Source organism: Nipponia nippon, unplaced genomic scaffold (assembly GCF_047370975.1).
Source record: "Nipponia nippon isolate SJK-2023a ecotype South Korea unplaced genomic scaffold, ASM4737097v1 scaffold_6, whole genome shotgun sequence".
NCBI classification, from domain to species: domain Eukaryota; kingdom Metazoa; phylum Chordata; class Aves; order Pelecaniformes; family Threskiornithidae; genus Nipponia; species Nipponia nippon.
The window spans coordinates 58,022,492-58,046,944 of record NW_028262380.1 but is presented as its reverse complement, the minus strand read 5'-3'; the positions used below and the strand labels follow the sequence as shown (position 1 = coordinate 58,046,944).

Sequence of the window (24,453 nt, the reverse complement as noted above, 5' to 3'; positions counted from 1 at the left end):
ACTCACAGGGCAGTCTCCTCTCCCTTCTCCTGCCTGCAGTAGAAAAATGCAGTGGTTTTGGATTCTTGCTCAAAACTTGGAGCTTGGATGCTCCATATATATGTATGTATATATGTGATTATATGCACCTATATATAAATATATGCACCGAGATATATATATATATATATGCATGCATACAAGTATATATACATGACCTGTAGTCTTCAGGAAAATAGTGTACGCAGACCTCCTGGGAGAGATCACAGTCTGCTGGTATAGTTGTACCCAAGCTGCTTTAGTTTGTCTCTGAGATCAAAGGTGGACACAGCTCCTCTCACATGAACCCAGATGCAGGTTTTTTTCATGTGCTTACACCAAGACAGAACGTTCAATAACTAAAAAATATCCTGATTATTTTTGTACGTGCGGGTTACAGCTTGACTGAGTTCTCCAAGTGCCCACACCTAAACCGAGCAGTTACGAGCTCGCACTGGCATCACCTTTGTCTGGCTGCTTCCCTCCCGGAGCTAACAAGTACCTGGCAACTTCTTGCAAGCTTTTAGGAGCTCTCTTCTTTTTAGCATATTAAGATTGTTGTGAGGTAATTGATTCTGGTTGAGATAAAACGGATAAAAACAAATATGGCCAAAAAACAAAAAAAATCTAAAATATCAACTCTCACTATTATATCAATTAGCTTGTGTCAGAAAGATGTGTATAGAATAAATTTGCCATTTAAAAATCTGGAACTGCAAACACTACTGGTACATTCAGCACTGAAACGATTCTCAACAAAAATTATTCAGGACTCAGCAAGCACGCAAACGGCTCTGGAAAGCGATGCTGCCATGAAGCTCAGTAAGTAACGTAATCTTGCTCTTTTCTGCCTCCCCCTTGGCCTATTTGTACACAGTTAGCGCACCCTGCACTCAACCGACTCAGGGGCCTGCTGGACCCATCAGCACGTCAACTCACAGGCAAGTCTGTTCCCCTTTCAGAGTAAATACCAAGCAGCTGACTATCCTGAGAAGGTGCAGATGGGTACGGTTTGTCTGTCTGTCTTTACCTTTCTACACTGAAACAGATCTTCGGTGCAGCTCATTTTGCACTGACCATCTGTAATGGGTTTGTTTCTCAGGATGCACTGGCAAGACATTGTTTTTCAGAGGTACGGTAACTCCTTAAACAGTTAAATAGGGAGACAAAGGCACCTTACTTGGATACTTTGAGTAGCTCGTAGAAATATTTACTCCTTTTCATCGTTCATACAGGGAGCCAGGCTGCTGGTTGCCCGTACCCTGCCAGGACAAAGCCCTTAAAAAGTGTGGAAAAAAATCCATTAAACCGTTCAGAAAGCAAACAGAGCAGGATGGAGAAAACGGCATCTAAAACAAACAAACAAACAAAAACCCAAAAAACAGAAGTATTGAAAAAAACTATTTTACTAATTTTCTATCTTTCTATCTCATGGAGAAATAGCTGCTAGTATTTACTCCACAGCATTATGAGGGCAAGTGGAAGGAGCGAGAGAGGTCGAAAAAGCCAAGTGAGAAGGTGCTGGAAAGCCCTGTGTCTCAGGCAAGGTCTCTCTCTGCTAATCGGGGGGGAGAGACCTCCTCTGCTCTACACGTGATTCTTGGCAGGCTTGTTCCTGCTCACAATATCAAAAGAGCATGCAAGAACTATGAGCTAAGAGGGAGGGATATTTTCTTGATTGTTAAGCCTCTGTCCGTGGCTGTGAAGGAACAGAGAAGCAACACCAACACCACCAACACCCCGCTTCTAACAAGCTACTTACCTACCCCTCTGAGCTTTCCTGATGAAGTTTAGTATTGCTTCAAGCAATTACTAAGCTAGCTGTGAACGCACTTTTTTTTGCTAAACCTAGAACAAAAAGCCCTGCTGCAAGCAGGGCTGGCTGCTGATGCATGCCTGTAAACGAGTAGAAGCACAGTAGCTTGCCTGTCCCTTAAATCTGTTTGTGGTTCAGGGTTTCTGTGTGAGCAAGATCAGGCAGATCAGCACAAACAGCTGAAATTTTTCAGTGTTGATGTTCCCAGCAGCCCTGGAGGAGGGACAGGGCCGTGCTCGGCACCGACAGAGGGCAGGCACCAGCTGGGTGCAGGAAAATCCTTTCTCCTGAAATGCCTTTGGCCTCACAGACTGGCGTGCTGCCATTCACTGCCTGGGCCTTGGCCTTTCTTTACGTTGCTGTTACAAAGGGATTGCAATTAGGTCCAGTATATAATGTGTACAACTTGAACTACATCAACCCTATGCTAAATATCATTCCCCAGCTTTCAGAGACGTGGGCAAAATGGAAAAGCATGGCACACAGCATTCCTGACAGGCTCTAGCCTCGGCTCGATGTGGGTGTTAGCAGACCTAAACGCCTGTTCTCTTTCCTGAGACCCATCAATGAATCTCATCGCTGCCTGTACGATACTGCCCTAGCTGACAGCTTTGGAGACTCCCTGTCTTTTAAGACCGTGCCTCCTCCTGCCCGGACAAGGCACTGAAGCCAGGCAGCTGCTGCCTCTGCTGGGATATAGGGGTGTAGCTGCTGGTGCCTCCTACCACTTCTGCTGCATGGCTGTGGTGGTGGTTGGTGAGGCAACGTTTCCGATGGAGCAGGAATGTGAAAGCTGCAGAGCTTCAAAATTAACACTGTCTGAAGAAGCTCAAGAAAATGCCTGCAGGAAAAGAAATGCTTGACTAGAGAAGCAGAAAGGTGGCTTACTGGCAGAGATATAAAAATGTAAAAAAATCAGGAGGTATGTTTCTTCCATCTGCAAAATTTGGGATGACTTACTGGATCCTGATCTAGAAAAGACAAGTACCGGCAGCACAGGAAATTGTGTGGCGTTACATATGCTCTCTGAAAACTCTTCCAAACATTGTGCTGCAGCTGGCACAGACAAGCTACAGATGGGGTAGCCGGGACGTGGGCGCAGGTTTTGCTGCTGTCTGCCCATGCAGCTCAGGGAGCAGCCTCCAGACGAGGCGAGGGTGCATCTGTGGCAGGGAGAAGGTAAAGCTGAGGTGCTCCACCAGCAGCTTCACTTGCTGTTTTCAAATGTGATGCCTCTTGACATGAATTCTGCCCTTCTTCCCCATGAAATCGTCCCCTCCTTTTCTCACGGGCTTTGATGTCCAGTGAGATGGTTATCAAGGGTAGCCACGAAGGAATGCCACATTCAAGCAAATCACTTCTGTATTGGCTCTGTGGTTAGAAAGAGATTGTAGGACTAGTTGTACTTAGGTCCTGCCTGCACTGAAAAAGGGTGTACTGATGCATCGGAGCACCAGGGCTAGAGGCCTAGTCTACTTCTAAAAGCATAGCAAAACCACAGCTCTTACTAATTTGCCCCCCTTAACAGGAGATATGGATATGGCTTTGAGGGATGTATACACCTCAGCGTACACTTCTGAACAGCGTGTGGGAGATAAGGAGCCGTGAAGGTCCTTGGATTATGACCCTAATTTTGATTAAATCAACGGCTTGGCGTCCCCCGGGAGGACGCCGGCGGCAGAAGTGCTTTGGCCACCGGGGTGGCGGAGGAAAGGCGCAGGCACGGCGCGCTCGCCGGTGGGAGCTGGGCGGCTGCCCGGCTCTCCCGCCCTCCCTCCGCAGCAAGGCGCTTGTTTTACAACTTGGTGCTGTTCTGCATCGTTAGAAAAACTCCGAGGCGCGGGGGCAGCCTCGGCGGAGCCTCAGCTACACAGCCAACGCCAGGCGCCCGAAAGGAAAACCCTCGGGGGGGGCGGCCGGGCCGTCCCGCCGGGGAAAGAGGGAGGGCGGCGGGGAGGAGGGGTTTGGCGGGGGCCGGCGCCGGCATAAGAGGCGGGGAGCCCCCGGGAGGGCCGTGCCGTGCCGTGCCGTGCCGTGCCGTGCCGTGCCGTGCCGTGCCGTGCCGTGCCGTGCCGTGCCGTGCCGTGCCGTGCCGGCGGGATGGAGGAGCGCTACAGCAAGGCGGAGACCCTCGCCCTGCGGAGGAAGCACATCGGGTAGGGGCGGCGGCGCGGCCGGGAGCGGGGCGGGGGAGGAGGAGGAGGAGGAGGAGGAGGAGGAAGAAGGTGGTCTGCGGCGGCTGCACCGGCCCCCCCATGGCGGTGACAGCGGCCGGCCGGACCCGCGGCGAGCCCCGGCGGGGCGGCCGGCACAGCCCGGCCGGCAGCAGGTCCCCGGCGGCGGGGACTGCGGGGGAAGGACGAGACCTGTCAGCCAGCCCTTCAGCGTCCCAGAGCTTTGGGACACACAGCACATCAAACCCTGCTTCACTTTTTTACCAGAGCAAACAAAGCCAGCAACCAGAATGTGGTACCCGGGCGTATTTCTAAAACGCTGCTGTGCAGGAGGCTTTTCTGTGAATAAACTGCGTGCTCCTGAGAAATACACGTCTCTGTTAAATGAAGCTGAGGAGGTTTCTTAAGCCCAGTCTAACTGGGGGAAATTCAGGAAGGCTGCCTGCAGTTGTGACCTGGGCAGTAGCCCTGGCTGGGCTCCTACCTGATCCCACCGTGTTGCAATGTTGTTGTTAGACTGTTTCCTCCTTCTTCAGCAGGTGTCGCCAAGTGAAAAATAAGAAGTCCAGATTGTTAAAAGCAGCACTTGACTGTTTGCTGATTGCGTCCTAAATGTGCGGAATGTATAGAAAGCTCACTAAAGATTCATAAAAATCATGGCTTCATAAAGCATGCACATCAGCTCAATGTTAAAGGACTCTTGCCCATGCAAGGGTTACAGGATTGGGCTGTGTTGAGTGAACAAGAAGAAACTTTCACAGAAAGGACGGACACCTAACAGAAGAAAAAACTGTAGTCAAGAAATGGCCAATGATGATGTGCACTGCTTTTAAAGTGTACCAGAGGAATAGCCGAAGGTTTCAGAAAAGATCTATGCAACAGGGCTAGAGACTATGAGAAAGTAAACGACTTCACTTTCTAGGAGTCACATTTGGGCTCTACAGGTTCCTAATCTCAATATACTTGACAACAAGGATGCATTAGCAGCTCTGTCCGAGTTAACTGGAAACGACTGTGTTTATCTGAGGCCATATAAACATTAGTAAAAGTTCAGAAGACTTGCCTTCTGCTCAGTAATATCATTCGACATAATTACATAGCTGGCATGTTCTCCAAGAGGGGGAAAAAGAAAAAAAGAAAAAAAAAAGAATGTTTAGAGAGTACTTTGGATAATTTTACAAGGATCCTGAGTTTTGCTGGAAGCCAATGTGATTTAGGTGCTTATGAAAAGCAGCTTTTAAAGATTTTAGCCAAAGCAGTCAGGATGAGATACTGAGATTTTTAGGACCTGCTGAGCACCTCTGAAAATAAAGCCTGCAAAGCATTAGTGTTTTGTTCTTGAATGTGACCTCTATACGGTACAGTCATCCATTGCGCAATGTATTTTTGGCTATAGTATAAAACAATGCTTAACAACTTAGTTTTATTCCCAGTGAGTTAATTGGCCATACGTGTTCGTAAGGCATGTAAACAAACAGAGCTACAGCCTAGAAACGCAGAGGACATATAAGGACCTGGAATGACTTTGTACTGTGCTTTTGTGAAGCTGCTTGCAGACAGAGTCATGCTTTGAAAACACCCTTATTAAAGACCTACTTCTGTTCCCACTGTCTCTGGGCAGGTACACGGCGGCCGTTTGTGCTTTCGGCAAGAGCCCCCCTTGACCACCATCTGAACCACCCACAAGCTCTTTGCAGAGGGAGGCAGTTGTCTCCAGAGCTGCAAAAGATCAAGCCCCTTAAAACTCAGAGGGGGAAAAACTAAGAAAACTAAACTGGTGTTATTTTGTACTTCTTTTTTTTAGGCCTTCCTGCAAAGTTTTCTTTGCCAAGGACCCTCTGAAGATAGTGCGTGCTCAGGGCCAATATATGTTCGATGAGAAAGGAGAAAAATACTTAGACTGTATCAACAACGTTGCACATGGTAAGCAGTTTAACTTATAAGACTGCTTCTATCCCTTCATTTCTAATAGGGATCAGAACACACTTTTTCCAAGTGATGATGTTCACAGTGCTTCTCTGAATCTCCTTCTGTGGTTCAGTAACTGACTGCTTGCTAGTAATAACTAATTATTTTCTTCTTTAGTTGGCCACAGTCATCCATACGTGATAAAGGCTGCAACAAAACAGATGGAACTGCTCAATACAAATTCCCGGTTCCTGCATGACAACCTTGTTCAGTACGCGCAGCGTCTTACAGCCACCCTGCCCGAGAAACTCGACGTTTGCTATTTTGTTAACTCTGGGTATGTCTGAATATTTTTTTTTCCATTATGACTGTTTTGCTCCTGTTTGAGATGGACACTCATAACAGCTTGGTCTAAATCTTACTAAGTAGGACTTAGTAATAAGCAACAAAAATATTTCCCGTATTGATTGAAGGATCCTTCCTATTTGCAGCTGTCATATGTAGTGTGATGGCTCAATGCAAGAGAGCCAAAACATGAAACTGGTCTGCTGAATGCTATGCAAAAAAGGGGGGAAAAGGCAAGAAAAGCAAATTAGACTGCAAATTGGTGAATGTTATGTACGGATTGGTGAATGCTATCTGTAAATTGACAGATGACCTTGGAAAGACGTAGTCTTCTCTAGGCGGTCCGTTGAGTCTGTGATCACTTACATTGCCAGAACAGACAACCTGCAGGGACTTGTGAGCAGAGGAGCTGCTGTGGGTCAGGCTGGAAGTTTGAGTCTTTGTCCGGGGAGCAGATTTGCATTCTCTGCTGCCTGATGGTGCAAGCACTGGGGAGGACAGAGCCGTCGTGGAGGGTGGGAGATGGGGCTGGCGCGTTGGTGCTTTTTGAGGGTTTGCGGCTGCATTGCGCTCTCAGCTGCAAAGCAGTCTCATTTGTACCAAGAGGAGGTAAATGTCTACAAGCAAACTGGGGAAGGGAAAGAAAACATCTCTTTGTTTGCTCTTTATACAAAGAGTTGTTTTTTCTTTGCCCCCTTACGTGGCATTTACAGTCCCAACCTTAGCATTGTAATCTGTATAGTAACAGAGCCTGCTGCATTAATTTGTTATATCCATTAGTCCCGTGCCTCCTCTTCTGTGTCTGAATACCATTTTAATTGGAAGCACTTCCTCACTGTTTTGCGGCTGTATCTGTTATTATGCAGGTCTGAAGCAAATGATCTTGCTTTACGGCTGGCTCGGCAGTACCATGGGCACCAAGATGTGATCACCCTTGAAAAGTAAGTACATAGAGCAGCTTATGTGAGCACAGCCAGCAACTCCTGCCATTACTTCAGAAGTGGCTTCGCAGCAACCCCCGCTGTTTGTACTCTGCTGCCTGCTAAAAGAAAAGCTTTGTTGCTTTCCTACTAGAACAGGTCAGGAAATCCCTTTTCCACATTTGGATAAACACAAGTTTTGAAGATCTCTGAAAAATAAGCTTGTTGGTCACCCCAGAAGGTCAATCACCTGTTACAGGGCATTTTCCACAGAGACTCCCAAAGCAATTCAGGCCAGAGACTTGAATGTTGGTTTTCAACATCAGTGAGTGGTCTGGCCACTGGGCTGTTCTGGAAAAGGGCTTTCTGTTTGTCACACTCTGCTGGATGTGTTTCTTTTTGTAGAAATAAATATTCAGTGGTCAAGAATCCTGTAGCTCTGCAATGGTGCTGCACCAATGCTCAGCTCTCCTTCAGTGAACACAAGAATGCACACAAAACTAAGCAGCTCCAAAATCAGGAGGCACTGAGGACTGTCAGCCATGGGGAAGGTGGCCGACCATGTCTCTGGGTTTCCCTGTCCTAGATGCAGTTTAGGGTTGGTTACACTGCTGTAGAGCTGGATCTTCTTCTCAGGTTGTGATTAGAAAGTCCAGCCAGAGCAACTGCAAGAGCACGTCTTTATCTGAACGGCACAAAGCTTGTTTAACTCAGCCGTGCTCAGATCCCTGTTAGCCCTCCTTGACTCGTGTGGCCAAGATTTGGAGCCACTGAGAGTAGCTTCCGTCAGGAGAGGCTGAGGATGGAGCTGGCTCTCTCACTGTTTCACTGCAAAATCTTGTCTTCCTGAACACCACAGGGTATTTCTTGCCCCAGGTCCCGAGACTCTGTAGGCTTTTGTCATAGCTACCATCCCAGTCAGGGTGGGCTTTCTGCCCTTTCTTTGTCCATTGGCAGATTTTGTTGACTGGCTAGTAGAAAGGTGTAAAGAAGACAAAGGAGTTCAAAACCATCCTGTCTACCCTATGTGTGTGCTACTATGAGATTGTAATATGTCTTTGATTTGGTTTGAGGTTCCCTTCGCTTCAAGTTTATGGCTGAACAAAAGTGTTTATTCCCTGAATGAAGCTGCTACGTGCTTTAGGTTCGAAAGGCTCAGTGTCCTCATTTCTAAATCAAATTGGCCTCAGCAGTAACCAGCTTTAGCATACTCTGCAATCTAAAGCTTTTATATTCAAACACTATTCATCCTTATCCTGAAAGCGGCTTCTGCCAAAGTCTGGCCTGTAGGGCCTTCAGGGCAGGCAGCAATGCGCTGCTGCTGCGTAAGATCCCCACCTTCCGATGCAATGCACACTCTTGAGAGTCTTTGCGATGGTGTTGGGGTCTAGCTTGCAAAACTTGGGTTGGCCAGAACGGGGCCCACAGGTTGGAAATGAGGGAGCTGGACCCACCCTTCAGCTGCTACGTTAAGGCTGCTAGGGCAGCCACCTTAGAGGCTGTGCAGTCCAGGGGACATCATCTTGGTCTGTCCCCATGCCGGCACTTGATTTTATGCAAGAAAAAAGCCTCCTGGTTCCAGTCTTGCTAGTGAATCAAAGTCAACAGCAATTTCATATTGCCTCTGAGAGAAAGACTGAGTAAATTAAATCAAGATCCCTTCACAAACAGTGCTACTGTGTTGCAGATACAGTTGCTTATTCTGGATTATTTATGGGCACAGTTGTAAATTTAGCTCTTCTATACATTTGGTGAAAAGTGACTTCGATATTTAACACTCATGCAGTGCTTACCATGGCCATGTTACATCTCTGATTGACATCAGTCCCTATAAATTTAATCAGCTGGGAAAGGACAGCAAGAAGGAGTTTGTGCATGTGGTAAGTGTGGTTTTTTGCTTTTTGTCATTTTTATGCCTGTTAATGCAGCATATTGAATTACCAGCTTCTGGTGTAAATATACTTTCATTCTGTTTTGCTGATGCTAGAGTACATACGCTTGGCTGTTTGTCAGTGGATTAAATACAGGAAAATTGTTTGCTTTTGGATTTCTAAGAGGGTATTCAGCTGTGAGGCTGATTTCCTTCCTAGTGCTACAAGTTTCCCGAGTCACTGCACTGTATAGTTACACAGTTTGAAGAAATCAGCCAATATCTGTTGTGTTGGCTTGGCTAAAGATTTGCAGGACTTTTGAGTCTACTTCCAAAAACTGGAAAGGCAGACCCCACAAGTTCACACAGATCTGAGTACAGAGCTCATGGGTGTCCAACTGAGTGGGATACTGTTTGATTTTCAGCCTGAACTTTTGTGTCTTACAAAGACAAAAATAATTCTCAGCCCAGAGATGTACACCAAGCAAATGTTTCTTATCTAGACCTCCTTGCGTTGACCACACTGCCGAAGTAGTATCCACCTTTTTATACCACTTCCTTTCTTTATTTACTGAACCTCTCCCAACACTGTAGAGGCTTGAAGGTCATACAGATTCGTACCGTGACTAGGACGCTGGAAGGGAAGTGACAGACTGGAAAACCCCATTCTCCAGTTGCAAAAATGCATCTTGCTGCAAGAATCTGAAATAAGATGATGGATGAGGACTCAGTGTTGTGTCTTAGGGGAGAGGAGGGATGGTCTTGAAAGGTGGATGAGGTAGATGATGGCTCTTTCAACAGTTGCGTCCAGTAATATTGAACACATCACATGGCTGGATTGAGTTTAAGCTCCTGTAAACATTTTTGCAATTCCGTGCAGAAATTCAGGCTGTACAAACTCCTATTATCTATCTGTGTGGAAAGACAAAAATGCAGAGCAATAGAAAAGAAAGTAAATGTTTCATAGAAGGATGGGCTTTAAAAAAAAAAAAATAAAAAAAAATTGGTCTTTTCAGGCTCCTTCTCCAGATATCTACAGAGGGAAATATAGGGAAGACCACCCGGATCCAGCAAGTGCTTATGCTGAAGAGGTGAAAAAGATTATTGAAGACACACAGAAGAATGGACGCAAGGTGTGTGTGTTTTGTGCTCTAGAAATGCTGAGGCTTCATCTATTGTGGCATGGGGGCATGAAACAGGCAACTAAGGACATGTTTCTTTACTCAGTTTCCCTTGCTTCCCCCTGCCCTTCATTTTTCTGTGGTGGGTTCTGTGTTCAAAATGGGCCATTTTTCTACCCGGTGCTCTTATCATAACTTTTCTAGGCATCAATGAAAGGATCAATAATACAGTTGTAAATAAGCAGATACAACCAAAGCAGTTTCATTTCCTATTTTATGCATTGAATCAGTAGATTGTAAATATCTTAGGACAAGCTTTGAGGTCAGCTGAGAAACTATATTACAGATTCTAGCAAGGATATATAAGTCTCCAGGACGTGGAGAAAATATGCTAGATAAAATCTTGATACTACATTTCTGATTCTAGTAGCTTAAGATAACTTTGGAGTCATCTAAAAAGGTGAACCTTTCAATCATATACAATATGACCTTGATAAAAACAGACACTTTCTGAACAGGTTTACCTAAAATGTGTGTTAATGTTTTGCATGATGGCATTAGCATTTTGAGACATGTAGGGCTTGATCCAAAGCCTGCTGAAGTCACAGAAGGCTTCAGTGGAGGTTGGAACATGTTCCCTTCTAGTACAATAGACTTACATCACTCTTCTTTTAGTTTCTTCATCACCATTTTTTTATTCTCTACTAACGGATAGTTTTGTTTTTTTCTTCCCTTGTTTCCTTTCTTTTGCATATTTCTTAGGTTTTGGTGACATAGACCTGTGGCAGGACAAGTTGTGCTAAAGGCTAAGCCTCACATGCTATGCGAAGCTTCGTACTCTTTGGCCGTAGCATGCCTCTTCAAATATAGTGTACGGTTCTTTACACGTTACTGCTCGGCCTTGTTTCCAGGAAGACTGCACCAGCCCAGAGAGACCTCTTGATGCTCAGGGAGGGGTTCACAAGTGGTGTGGGGATGCAATCCCTTAAATAGCAGACTTATGCTGAGACTTCGGGGTAATATCGTATCTCTGCTGCATAGATCTCTGCTGTTGACAAGAAACAAATTTTGATGTTCCAGTGTATCTGATCCGCTGCTCTTACCCTTCCTGACTTGAAATAACTTTCTTTTTCATTCCTAGCAACTGGAATTATTTCACCTGTAGAATTTTTCTCTTCTTTTGTCAAGTGCCTCATGCTGACATTTCACTTGTGTAGTTATTTGCATTAGGCAGGGGTGCCCAAAGCGTAGCCTCAGGTCATCGTACAGTTCAGCTTCTACCCACCTCTACTCAGTGTTCAGGATTGAACAAAAAAGCTGATCACCACATATATCCGTTACTGAAGAGCCTTGGCACTAAGCTAGTTTCATTAACGTCTTGGGAAAAATGGCAAACACTGTTGTGTGTCTCATGTTGAAATTTGTAAATAAATTTACAGAGCTCCCAGGAGCCTGATCCAACATCCACTGACACCAGTGCCTTCCACTTCAAAAGCTGCAGGGCTAGGGCTTAACAGACATCCTTGTGTTCCCATCAGGTTGCAAAGGTGGCCCTGGCTACTGCAAATTTGGGCACCCCAGGTTACAAAATGAATAAATGGTTTAGCCATGGCTGTTCTCAAGAGCCCTCGGTTGTCCAACCCATTGCGTGATTAAATTAAGGCACACTTTTAAACATTTATTTCTAGACTGTTAGATGTTTGTGCAAAGACCAAGTAGATGAACACAGATCTCACCTGAGTTTGTTTTTTGTAGATTGCTGCCTTCATAGCCGAATCCATGCAGAGCTGTGGAGGCCAAGTAATTCCACCTGTGGGCTATTTCCAGAAAGTGGCAAAGTACGTACATCACTTCAAAAGGGCATAACTGGAAAATTAAACAAAGAAAGAAACACATTTTTCACTATAGGCTTATCCAGTCAATTCAGCTATCACTCTCTCCTGTTCTTGGCTATCTGTGGTTCCTCTCTACTTCTTGAAGAGTCTGATTCCGCTTCTATTTTTTATGGAACATCAGCTGACTAATTGTTTTTAGCTGGATAATTGTCTTTCCTTTTCTATCTTTAATCCTCAGGCCATAAGTTTGATGGAAGATGAAGTTGAACCATCATAGATATAACCCTGCAGTACCATTACAGTACCCCTATTTTGCATCAAAATATCAGATTTTTTTTTTCTTAACATTTAGCAAACTAAAAATTTTATCAATTGAAATAGCTATAGCTGTGTTTCAGCAGCCATGTTCTTTCTTTTTTTCCTAATCTGTTCCCACACTGGAGAATTTCTGTAATACAGACTCCCTTGTCCTAGATTGCCTACCCAAGTCGTGTACCGCAGCAGTAGTCATTCAAGCTATTCTGTTTGTTTTCAGGTACGTGCGTGCGGCGGGTGGCGTGTTCATAGCTGATGAGGTCCAGGTTGGCTTTGGCAGAGTTGGGAAGCATTTTTGGGCATTCCAGCTGCAAGGCGAAGACTTCGTGCCTGACATTGTCACCATGGGAAAGCCCATTGGCAACGGCCACCCTATGTCTTGTGTGGTCACAACAAGGGAAATAGCTGAACGTTTTGGTGCCTCCGGACTGGAGTATTTCAATACAGTAAGTTCGTCAGTGAAGGTTTGCCTTTTTTTCTTTTGGTCTGCATTTAGCAGTTAGAAGTTGTTCAGGTGATTCAGCTAACATCTGCATCTGTCACTGAATCACATCATTATTAAGAGCTCAAGTCAACCACAGTCTAATATCTAAAAGCAAGCGGAGAGGCTTTGAAATATGCTCTGTACCAAGTGTTATATCTTAATATGGACCAGCACTAGCTCTCTGGCAAGTCATGCATCTCAGCTCACATCCATACACATCCAAATTCTTCCTTACTTCTCTTTCTCTCTCTCCCCCTCACCCCCGAAATGATGACCATGTAAAATTTCATTTTCTAGGATAGGCTCTGTGCTGGTGGGGCTCATGCCCTGGCAGACCTTGCTCTGCAGTTGTCACCTAACAAAAAGGTGACCCTTTTCTAGGAAACATTTGAGCTGCATGCATGCCACAGAGGAGCAGCTTTCTTCTCGTTTACGGAGTCCTCTTCCTGCTCCTGTGAGTGAGGCCTTCTTCCCAGCTACCATGAATCCCCCTGTGTTCAATGGAGTTTATACCCTCCAGTTCAAGAAATATCAGATCTATCACCCACTACTCTTCACAGGAGCATTTTGCCTGCACATGCAATCAGCAAACCATGAAAGCAGCTTGAATGCTTCAGCTGTGAAATCTTCAAATTACTGAAACCCGAAGCGGAGGAAGAGGGAGCCCCCACCTTGGACCTCTTACACTGCCCAAAGCGTGGGGGACGGTGCTCCACAGCCTGCACGGAACAAAATCCCCACCTCTTCAAGCATTCCTCACAACATGCCAAGCAGGAGAGGGCAAGTGAAAACTACATGGATAGACACAGATGAATGTTACTGATGGGTTTTGTTTTCCTATTTGTCTTTTCTATCAGTTTGGAGGCAATCCAGTGTCTTGTGCTATTGGTTTGGCTGTGCTGGACATAATAGAAAAAGAAGATCTCCAAGGAAATGCTACACGTGTAGGAAATTATCTCCTGGAGCTGCTGGCTGAGCAAAAGGAAAAACATCCTTTAGTGGGAGATATCAGGTGGGTGCCTTACAGCAATGTCAGAGAAGAAAAATAACTGTGCTAGAAAAATCAACAAGTTTGGGGTGAGGGGAACACAGAAACATTATGTCATGATTATGCTACACCTCTTTTTTAAAATGGACTGCCCAAAACTGATACTGTAAGGCAATATATTTTTCAAAAAAGTTGTCCATACATCTGCTTAGTTAGGTATAAGCGTAGCCACTATAAAAGCTCTGGGAGAGGGTAGGAGACAGAGCCATCCACATGCAATAACCCAGTTGTCAGCACACTGCTGGGATGATGGAAACCTCATTCAAATCTCTGGTCCATTTAATTTGGAGATGTTAGTGTGGGTTTTCCTCATCTCATGTTACTACCGTGATAACTGCCTTCAGGGTTTTTTTGGGGGGTTGAGTTGTGGGGTTTTTTTAGTTCTTGTTTTTGATTGTTTGTCTTCCACAGCTCCCTGGCTTGAGGTTTGCAGGATAAGAGAGAAAGAAAGAAAATTATTCTATCATTCTTAACTAATTTCTGGTATTTATCCAGAAATACCTGTTATCCCACTTGATCTTCTGAAGTAGCCAGTGCCAAAAGACAAGCAAAGAGAAAGTCTCCTCTCTTTCCTGGTCCTGCCCCACTTGCACCCCAGGGAAGGGAAACCTGGAAACAGGTTTTGCGTTTGCAGCAGAAGTCTTGGGTTACTCACACTGGATTTCACTTGTCTGTATTTTTTTTCTCTGCTTTAGGGGTGTTGGATTGTTTGTTGGAGTGGATCTGGTGAAAGATCAACAAAAGCGAACACCAGCCACAGCTGAAGCCCTTCACCTTATTTACAAGTAAATGGTTTTTAAAGACTATGTGCAGTGATCAAACCCTCCTAATATTCCCCAGCAGTTAGTCACTGATTTCAGTTTAAATTTGCGTAGATTTTGATAACATAGTACTAGAAAAAGAGAAGTTTCAAAATCTAACTCAGCCTGAAGGGTCTGACAGGACACAATATAGTTTTATACCTGTGTCTAACGCAGATGTTTCCTCTTTCCACAGGCTGAAAGAGCATCAAATCCTGCTTAGTGCAGATGGACCCCACAGAAATATACTAAAATTTAAACCACCAATGTGTTTCACAATGGAAGATGCAAAATACGTAGTGGAGACAATTGATGCACTTCTCACAGGTATGTATGCTTTAGTGCTCAAAGGAGTACTCTTCTTTGCCCATTTTCAGATGACCCGTTAGAAATACCAGCCACCATAATCTAGGCCATTACATGCACAAGAAAATAATAATTACATTTCTTACCACTTTTGTCCAAACTGCTGTTCTTAATGCCAATTATTATAAATAAATAAAAAGCCCCATACGTACTTCATCCAAACTTTTAGGCAAAATCCTGCTCTTGATCATTTCTCTCACAGACTCAGTATTACTACTCATTTCTGGTCACATATGCTATACGTTAAGGAGCAAATATATTAATTCAGCACAGGCCTGAAAGACACTGCTGAAACACTGGTGAAACTTTCCGTAATGTGCTCTACCTTTTTTTTTTTTTTTGACCTGGCATACTGAAACATTATTGTCTCACTCAAATTTAGCCTGAAGGTTTTCAGACTTTATTTATCTTCTACCTGGGGACCAATCCAGGGGAAAATAACATCAGGTATACTATTAGCATAACGACTCTCCAAGTCCATTCTACATTGAATGCTCCCATCTCCTGAGATTATAACAACTGGAGTTAGACTAGCACAAACCTGCTGGACAAAGGCAGAATTCAGCTCTGAAAGGTCTATCTGAACCCCTATGCTACAGTCAAACTGCTAATTTCATTCTTTTCTCTAAACACCCCCAAGCTACACAGTCCCAATACATTAATCACATTGCCTCAGAAAAATGTTTTAGGAAGTATTCATCATCCTTCAGTTGTTCTCCTGTGTGATAAATGCCCAGAGGAATAGCTGATTAGGTATTTTTTACTTCAGCCAGCTGTTAAATTGACTGTATGCTGGTTCTCTTTAATTTAATTATTTTATTACTTTTTTTAGAAATGGAAGAGGCAACCGGAATGAAGACAGAAAATAATGCGTCTACAAATGCACAGTGTAAAAGAAAAGTATGTTTTGAATTTTTTTTGAACTCTTATTCAGATAGGTATTTGGCAAAGCAAGTATAAATTACCTTGGTAGAGCACGCCTTCATTTTTGGTGGTGTGAGTGGTTCTGTGCCTTGAAACTGAGCTCAGAACATAATCCGCTACCAGAAACCTGAGAGGATTGTGTTACTGGGGCGAATCTAAAAAGAGCTGAGCAATACAGACCTACAACAAGAAACATGTTATAGACAAGCCCCTCGCCTTCTATGCAAACAAGACCATCCAGACTTTGGGCTGCACAAAAGCTCATCAGTCAACAATTTTACTAGGTCTAGGTATTGCGTGCTACTGATGGATATTTGGCTTTCTAGGCAAGCCTTCAGCCTGGAAGATGTCCAGGTTTTCAGAGAGTTCCAAGGATTTTGTTTCCACCATAGCTCTTTGAGTATGAATGGCTGACATGCATCCAAATTAGGATTTCTTAGGTTGCAGCCCCAGCTTTGGATAAATGATATATAATTTCTCACACCCTTAAAAACACATCACCCACTGTGTTCTAGGAAAGTTCATTGAGCTGTCCCTTGGTGAGTTTTCCAGTAATGCTGCGAATGGTGGGAAGGCAATAGCTCAGCTGTGTAGGGATGTAGTAATTAAGGCAGAGACCCTATGGATTACTGGCTGTCTAGATTATACTAGATTTGGGGTGCAAGCCTCCTCTTACAGACATTTGTACCCATTTGGTTCAATTTCTTTCAAAGCTAAGAAGCTATTAAACAGGTTGCCCAGAGAAGTTGTGGATGCCCCCTCCCTGGAAGTGTTCAAGGCCAGGTTGGATGGGGCTTTGAGCAACCTAGTCTAGTGGAAGGTGTCCCTGCTCATGGCAGGGGGGTTGGAACCAGATGATCTTTAAGGTTCCTTCCAACCTGAACCATTCTACGATTCTATGATTAAAAGAGGAGATTTAGGCAGAGCTACCAATGGCTGCCTGTTGAAGGACATGCACATGCCTTCACTGACATTTCATTTCTGTTTCAGACAACTGAAGGGAGTTCACAACCAGACGATGCAAATGGAAGCGTCAACCATATGAATGGATGTCGGCCTGCAGACAAGAAAATGGGCTTTATTCTAAAAAATGTTCAGTGCCAAGTAAAAGAATAAGAACATGAAGAGGGAAAGTTTCCTCATTCAGTTTGAATTTGTGTCCGGCTTGCTTTTGAGATGAAGAGTGCAATAGTCCAACTCCTAGGGTCTGTTTGAAGCCTAGTCCTACCTTCCATAAACTGGCTGAATTCCTATTAGCTTCAGTAGGAGTTTAAAATACCTTCTCGGATACATGAGAACTGCACCATGTGGCTTGAAATCTAGATGTGACAGAATGGACAAGTGATACACAAATACCTTGGTGCTGATGACAGGCTTGACATAGGTACACAAACTCAGTGAAATCTGTGGATTTACCCATATTACACAGAATCTGAATTGCTTAACCACCATACAAGCAAATGCCAATCCTATTAAGTTTAAAATTATATGCTTAACATGTTATTTTTACAATATTTTAAATTTCAATATGTAATATTGAGATGTTAATTACTTCCCATGTTTTAATGGCTGAATTCACAAAATTATGCTTGAGAGAGAAATCATTATTATCTTCCCATGTAACTTAGGTCCTATGGACCATATTCCCAGCTGATGTAAATTGGTGTAGCTTTGGTAACGTCAGTGACACTCTGCGAAGAGTCTACCACTGTGTGTGTAGAGACACGATGTTTATGCAGGACATTCTCACTTTATGTTCAAAGAAAATGAAGAATCTGGATCCTAATTTTCTACAGATAAAGCAACTTTTATAGATAACTATTTATATAGAGTAAGATTTTATTTTTTTTTCCCAAAAGTTTATATATTGAACCCTCTCAGTCCAAAAAATATGCAAGTAGAGTGTATATCATTTCAGACACACTGACTGATTGGATTTAACCTGAGGGTCTCTCAAAATAAGGTTCCCAGGGACAGCCCAGCTTGCATTCCTGTGGATTTTAGTTGTTTTGACAGTCGTGGGAATTACTGCCTGATCCTGTTGTAGCAGTGCTGTTACTTTTTGTTAGTGGTGATGAAGAGTCGCGTACCAGTTGCATGGGATCCTGACACATAAATGGCTATGCTAACATTTGATAGATTACTCAAATGAGAGGACCACTGCATAAAGCATGCATGCAACTACTTTGCAGCCACTGCCTATCTGTGCTGCAGATGCTTTAGACTGACTTGCCTTCTTGTCAGTGTTAAATTCCAAGGAGAGCACACGAGCCCTGCTTCTCTTTTTTAAGACATGCACAACTCCATGCTATGGGAGACACTGAGGGCTTTACAAATGGTATGTACTTCAGAAAAAAAAAAAAGACAAAATGTATTTCCTCTTCAATTTTAGTACCCTAAGTTCTGCTGTTTTGTAATTGCTGCTAATGACCCTGCTGATATGACTGAAAATTGAGCACCTTATCTAATGTCATGTTTTCCACAATTTGCTTTATTAATATTGAAGTTTGCAGTGTAACATTTTCCAACATCCTCAAGCTGGCTTATTTTCTGTTTCATGATTCTTGAATAATAATTCTTCCATAAAAATAAATCTCTTATTTGTAATTATGATATCCTCCACAAAGAGTTTTTTTGTTTTAATTTTATTCTTCAGTAACGCCACGTGCAGCACCAGCAGCATGTGTTTCCCAGCAAGCAAATGCTTGTGCAATTTATTGGAAGAGTTAAGCTCAAAGGCACACAGCCCACCAGTCTATACCATGGCACAGTCTATACTATGACTGTTGTGGCAGGTCATTAATATTTAATTTTCAAAAGCATGTCAAACTAGAAAAAAGAAGTGAAATTATCCTAAATCTGGGCAGAGGTGAAGATTACAACTTCATAAACACAAGGGGCCTGTGCCTCTACCTCTACCCTACCTGTGTCTTGCTTCTGCACACGCTTGAAATACATGGAACAAGCATTGCTCCAATTTACTGCTGTTTTTCACCCAGTTTCTGCTTCACAAGTCAGGACGCTCTCTACCTATTGGTTCTACTCATTATGCAAGGTGCAAGTTACCTAGAACAACTAAGTTGTCTATTTTCTTTAAACAAGAAAGGCTATCACTTCTATGATACACACTGGAAAAACCCACTATCATTTAAATGGAGGAACCAGTCCAACAGTTACCAGGAGTTGAGCTGGACCTACTAGAATTACTATTACTGTGTCATTGTTAATGTCCCCGCAGTAACTCAGAATCCACTCACAAGCTTATGCACAATCCCCACTGTGAAGGGCTTAGTAATTAGAAGAGATTGACTAAAGTATGGGAGAGTGGAAGCAGAAATAATTAAGGCTAAACACAGGCAGCAGTTCCAGGCAGCTGAACTGATCAAATATATTCCCTCCACTGAACAGGCAAGGCTTTTTTCCCCTTTACATCTCTCTTTCCCTTTTTCTTCTTTCTACCTCTCTTGTTCTGCCTGTGCAATTCCTGTTTTTAGCCATATGTTTCAACCTCCACCCTAGCCCTTACATTCATCAGACACCTCCGTGAGCCAGTTCAACTCCCTTACCTTGCAGAAAAAAATAAGACCATGCTTTTTTCCCCATTAGTTTTCTGCAAGGCTAATGAACAAGCTCATGGAGGAGGCCTGAGCCTGCACAGGACATGCAACACAGGGAAGAGACAGTGGGGTGAGGGAAAGGCAGGACTCCATCCCAAGTGGGCATCACACACTGGAGTTGTTAGTTACTTTTATCTTCACTCTAGCTCATCATCCTACTGGAAGCTGAATCAAGGTAATTTTATTGCATTCTCATAGTTTACCACTGTTTCAATCACTTTTATATTGCACGTTTAAGACTTTTAAGCAAACAGACTGGTTAGAAGAAGGGAAAAAGACAGGATGGTCCTTGCTGCAAATACTGATGAAAGTGTGACACTGTGAGAGTCTGAACCCACTGCCAGTTAATTCCCATACATAAAAGCAACCAGGACCGAACCTGTGTGGAGTCGGAAAGCTGTGCCTTAGACAGCACTGTTCAGGGGAGAAGAATCAGGATTAAAAGTTGCCATGTCAACACAGCACCACTGAACCGCCAGGGAAACAGGGCATGCCGCATGTCCGCATCTGGGGAAAAAAACCTCAGCCTTAGCTCCAATTAAACATTGCAATGGGAATGCACTGAGTGGAAGAATTACACAGGAATATTATATTTTGTCTCTTGCTTTTTAGATATATGGTTTCTTAGACATACAAAACAGTCTTGTCAGATAATATGTTTATAACCTTCACAGCTGTTAAGCTTGGTGGCTGCAAACTAAGAGACAGCCCCAGCACATCAAAGTCCGGAGGGGAAAGTCCACACGCACACCCAGAAGAAGCAAGGTCTGATGATATCTGGTAAAAAAAGGGAGATGAATGAGGGGGATCAAGGGACAAACCTGAAACACTTATTTTACGTGTGTCATTGCAATGTGCGACGCATTTCTGTTAAAAAAAAAAAAAAAGTAACATCATAAAGCACAGAGAAAATTTCATTTGTAATGTGGTAAAAATCTGGGTCAAATATTTGACTGGGCCTGGGACACCTTCATCTAAAACCACAGCTTTCGGCACCAACATGCAAAAAATAGGGCCTAGAAAAAGAAGTCAAAAACACCCATCAGAAAAATATTTCTAAAAGTGGAGAAGGCTGTTTGAATGTCTCTTGTAAAATGGGACACAAGAATTTGTACAGGCATCTCTTGCCTAGTAAGTTCCCAGTGCTGCAGATACTCTAAGCTAAGAGCTGAAAAAACAGAAAGTGTTAAAGAAACTGCATTCAATAATATACTAGAGAAGACAAAGTGAGGAACTGGGATGTCAATGAAAGACTATTGATTACACTGTATGGTTATGCACCGTGTATACACATAGAAGCATATTGTATATAAGCATGCTTGATCTACCTTGTTGGGTTTTTTTCTCCAGTTAATGTAATAATTTAGAAAAAAACAAGTGACTAATGCTTGCAAGCAGAGCAAATACTTGCTCATAGCAGCAGAAAGGTTAGTTTAATCTTCCAGGTTTCTCAGTGATGACTTGAACAAGTATTCTAGTAGTGTCCCTTTTCAACCTGGACCTGGCCTGTGCTGCTGCCAAACAAGCTCTGGCAGAAGGATTATGCAAGGGAAGACAAGGCCAAATGACTGTGATGGGATTTCCCTATCTCTGCTACCCATATGCATTTGTATTTTCCCACCTGGAACATTTGATTTTGTTGGTGCCTGTGGTTCAGCAGAAAAGCTGAATTAGAAAAGACACGTTATGTTTTTGCATTTCCCACTGACTCATGGTGTGACCGGACTGTGTCATACCGTCTCTGTAGGCTTCAGCTTCCAGAGATGCAGGGTATGCTGCAAAGGCCATGAGAGAGAAGTCTACACAGGAGGACTCTTCACATCAATATTTCATAAGGAAACACATTTGGGCCTACATGAAGACCCTAGATACAAAGCATCAAAAGTTTAAAGCCTTCACTGAGCTTCACAGCTCAAGACCAATCTGCACTAAGCAAAACAACCTCCAGTCTCTCCCACCTCTGCTCACAGCCATTCATGTGTGCTAGGGTAAACACTGCTCCAATATCACAATAACATACATTTACAACAATATGGAATAAAAAAAAAAATAAAGGAAGCAGAAGGGGAAGAACATGAAGAAATGTGTTTTGGCATGATTCACTGAAGGTTGCTAAAAGTCTTTAATAACCGACAAGGCAGAAAGTCTTGTGGTCTCATGAAAGGCTGAAAAAGGTTCCTGGCTTCAGCCTAGCTATTGATTCATAACAAGGCTCAGCGAGTGACTGAACTTTTAAGTCTCTATTTACTTCCACGTATAAAAGCAGCTATAATAACCTTTGTTATGGTTTATAAAGGTTAATCACCTTATCAGGCACAATCCCTATTATATAGGACTGCAAGTCACAAAGTATAGTTAGCTCAATTTACTTATTTGCAGTTACCTCATTTTATTCCCTACTTGCATGTGGTTTTGTCAGGAAATAAAGCCCTACATTGTGCAGTACAAAGTCAGAGACTGATTATACGAAATACCATGAAGCAATGAAGAGACACAGTAACAGAACAACAGGGAAGCAAGCAGTCTGGCTAGCATCTCCCAGGAAGCTTGAAGATCTGTAAATACATTTTCAGCTGGCACAGGGCACTTCTTTTAAGCAAAGAGAAAGCTTTTGGTCTCCATTCCTCAGTTTCTTCATTCTAGTCACAAAATAAGGCAGGAAAGGAGTTCATCTGGAAAATGCACTGCTAACACGCTCCAGTGGCTTGCTCTTGAGAACAAAGATTTCTGTTCACATACTTGTAATCAGCTCTCAGTTAAGTTAGCTTTATTCTACTCTCTGTTAGGCAAGAGACAGATCATACAAATCATAAATAGATTAGACTATAAGAACATACTATATTTTGCACATTCATTTGTAAAGACCAGCATTATAGTACGGATGACACCTACAAGTCTCTGTGAGACAGGACCAGATTCCCTTCCAACTTATGCGTCTACACAAAAATAATCACAGCATTTAATGCTGCTTTCCTAACTCAGAGCTAAATGAGGACACTGTTACAGGTGGTGAAACTGCAGCGAAAAAATAATGAGTTCCAGTGTAAGTTAGAATCGATGTAAGAAAGTGTAGACATAGATGTGTAAATATAACAAATATCTACAAGGACTGCATCATCACACATTTTTTCTAAAGGGTGTTAAGCTACTTCCCGATTCACAAGAGAGGTTGGAGAGTTACCTGCGAGTACTGTATGCAAATATTTGCCTACAAATGCACATGGGTTTATGAAAGGGAGATCCTGTTTCACTAACCTGGTCTCCTTCTATGACAAGGTGACCCTCTTAGTGGATGAGGGGAAGGCTGTGGATGTGGTCTACTTGGACTTTAGTAAGGCCTTTGACACAGTCTCCCACAGCATTCTCCTGGAGAAGCTGGCTGCACACGGCTTGGATGGGTGCACTCTATGCTGGGTTAAAAACTGGCTGGACGGCCAAGCCCAGAGAGTGGTGGTGAATGGAGTCAAATCCAGCTGGCAGCCAGTCACAAGTGGTGTTCCCCAGGGCTCGGTACTGGGGCCAGTCCTGTTCAATATCTTCACTGATGATCTGGATGAGGGGATCGAGTGCACCCTCAGTAAGTTTGCAGATGACACCAAGTTGGGTAGGAGTGTTGATCTGCTGGAGGGTAGGAAGGCCCTACAGAGGGACCTGGACAGGCTGGACCAATGGGCCAGGGCCAACTGCATGAGATTCAACAAGGCTAAGTGCCAGGTCCTGCACTTCAGTCACAACAACCCCATGCAACGCTACAGGCTTGGGGAGGAGTGGCTGGAGAGGTGCCTGGCAGAAAAGGACCTGGGGGTGTTGGTCGACAGCCACCTGAACATAAGCCAGCTGTGTGCCCAGGTGGCCAAAAGGGCCAATGGCATCCTGGCCTGTATCAAGGATAGTGTGGCCAGCAGGACCAGGGAGGTGATAGTGCCCCTGTACTCGGCACTGGTGAGGCCGCACCTCGAGTACTGTGTTCAGTTTTGGGCCCCTCACTACAAGAAGGACATTGAGGTGCTGGAATGTGTCCAGAGAAGGGCAATGAAGCTGGTGAAGGGTCTAGAGCACAAGTCTTATGAGGAGCGGCTGAGGGAACTGGGGTTGTTTAGCCTGGAGAAGAAAAGGCTGAGGGGAGACCTTATTGCTCTCTACAACTACCTGACAGGAGGTTGTAGCAAGGTGGGGGTTGGTCTCTTCTCCCTAGTAACGAGTGACAGGATGAGAGGAAACGGCCTCAAGCTGCGCCAGGGGAGGTTTAGATTGGATATTAGGAAAAACTTCTTCACCGAGAGGGTGGTCAAGCATTGGAACAGGCTGCCCAGGGAAGTGGTTGAGTCCCCATCCCTGGAGGTATTTAAAGAGCGGATAGATACGGTGCTTGAAGACATGGTATAGATGGACTTGGCAGTGATAGGTTACGGTTGGACTCAATGATCTTAAGGGTCTTTTCCAACCTTGACGATTCTATGATTCTATGGCTTCACAGGAAGGTCAGAAGACTTTTCCTTCATACCCCTGCACTTATTCCCTGCATCCCCACAAGAGTCCTATTCTCTTTTTACTACACCTAACGTACACGATAAATCTTTCCCCAGTTTGGATTTGAGAGCAGGAGGATGGGGCACACTGGAAAGCAAGCTGAGAGAGCACTTCGTCTTGCAAGCATTCCCTCCTCCCATAGTACAGCCGAAGCAGAATAAACCTTCAGGTGCTGCTGGGTACCCACCTCCAAATATATTTTCTGTTTGCTTTATTTTGTTTTCCAGCATTCATAAAGTCACCGAACATCTTCTTCCTCCTTGTCCCTCAAAGGTTTGCCACCTACTGACAATACTGCCTTCTGTATAAACTTGCTATTTCACATTTCAGAAGAACAGTCTAGAAATATAGGTATTTCTTCT

At 43.8% G+C, this 24,453-nt stretch overlaps 1 protein-coding gene across 1 annotated transcript; it reads left to right on the top strand.

Annotated features, from left to right (window-relative positions):
* Positions 1 to 3,833: 3,833 nt before the first annotated feature.
* ETNPPL (ethanolamine-phosphate phospho-lyase) lies at positions 3,834 to 18,559 on the top strand. The gene is given in 14 exon segments (XM_087737401.1): positions 3,834 to 3,990; positions 5,813 to 5,931; positions 6,094 to 6,253; positions 7,128 to 7,202; positions 8,968 to 9,061; positions 10,068 to 10,184; positions 11,928 to 12,010; positions 12,543 to 12,768; positions 13,664 to 13,818; positions 14,550 to 14,639; positions 14,851 to 14,981; positions 15,853 to 15,920; positions 16,935 to 16,994; positions 16,997 to 18,559. Coding segments are annotated over 14 exon segments (1,506 nt in total). The 5' UTR covers positions 3,834 to 3,934; the 3' UTR covers positions 17,069 to 18,559.
* The last annotated feature ends 5,894 nt before the right edge of the window (positions 18,560 to 24,453 follow it).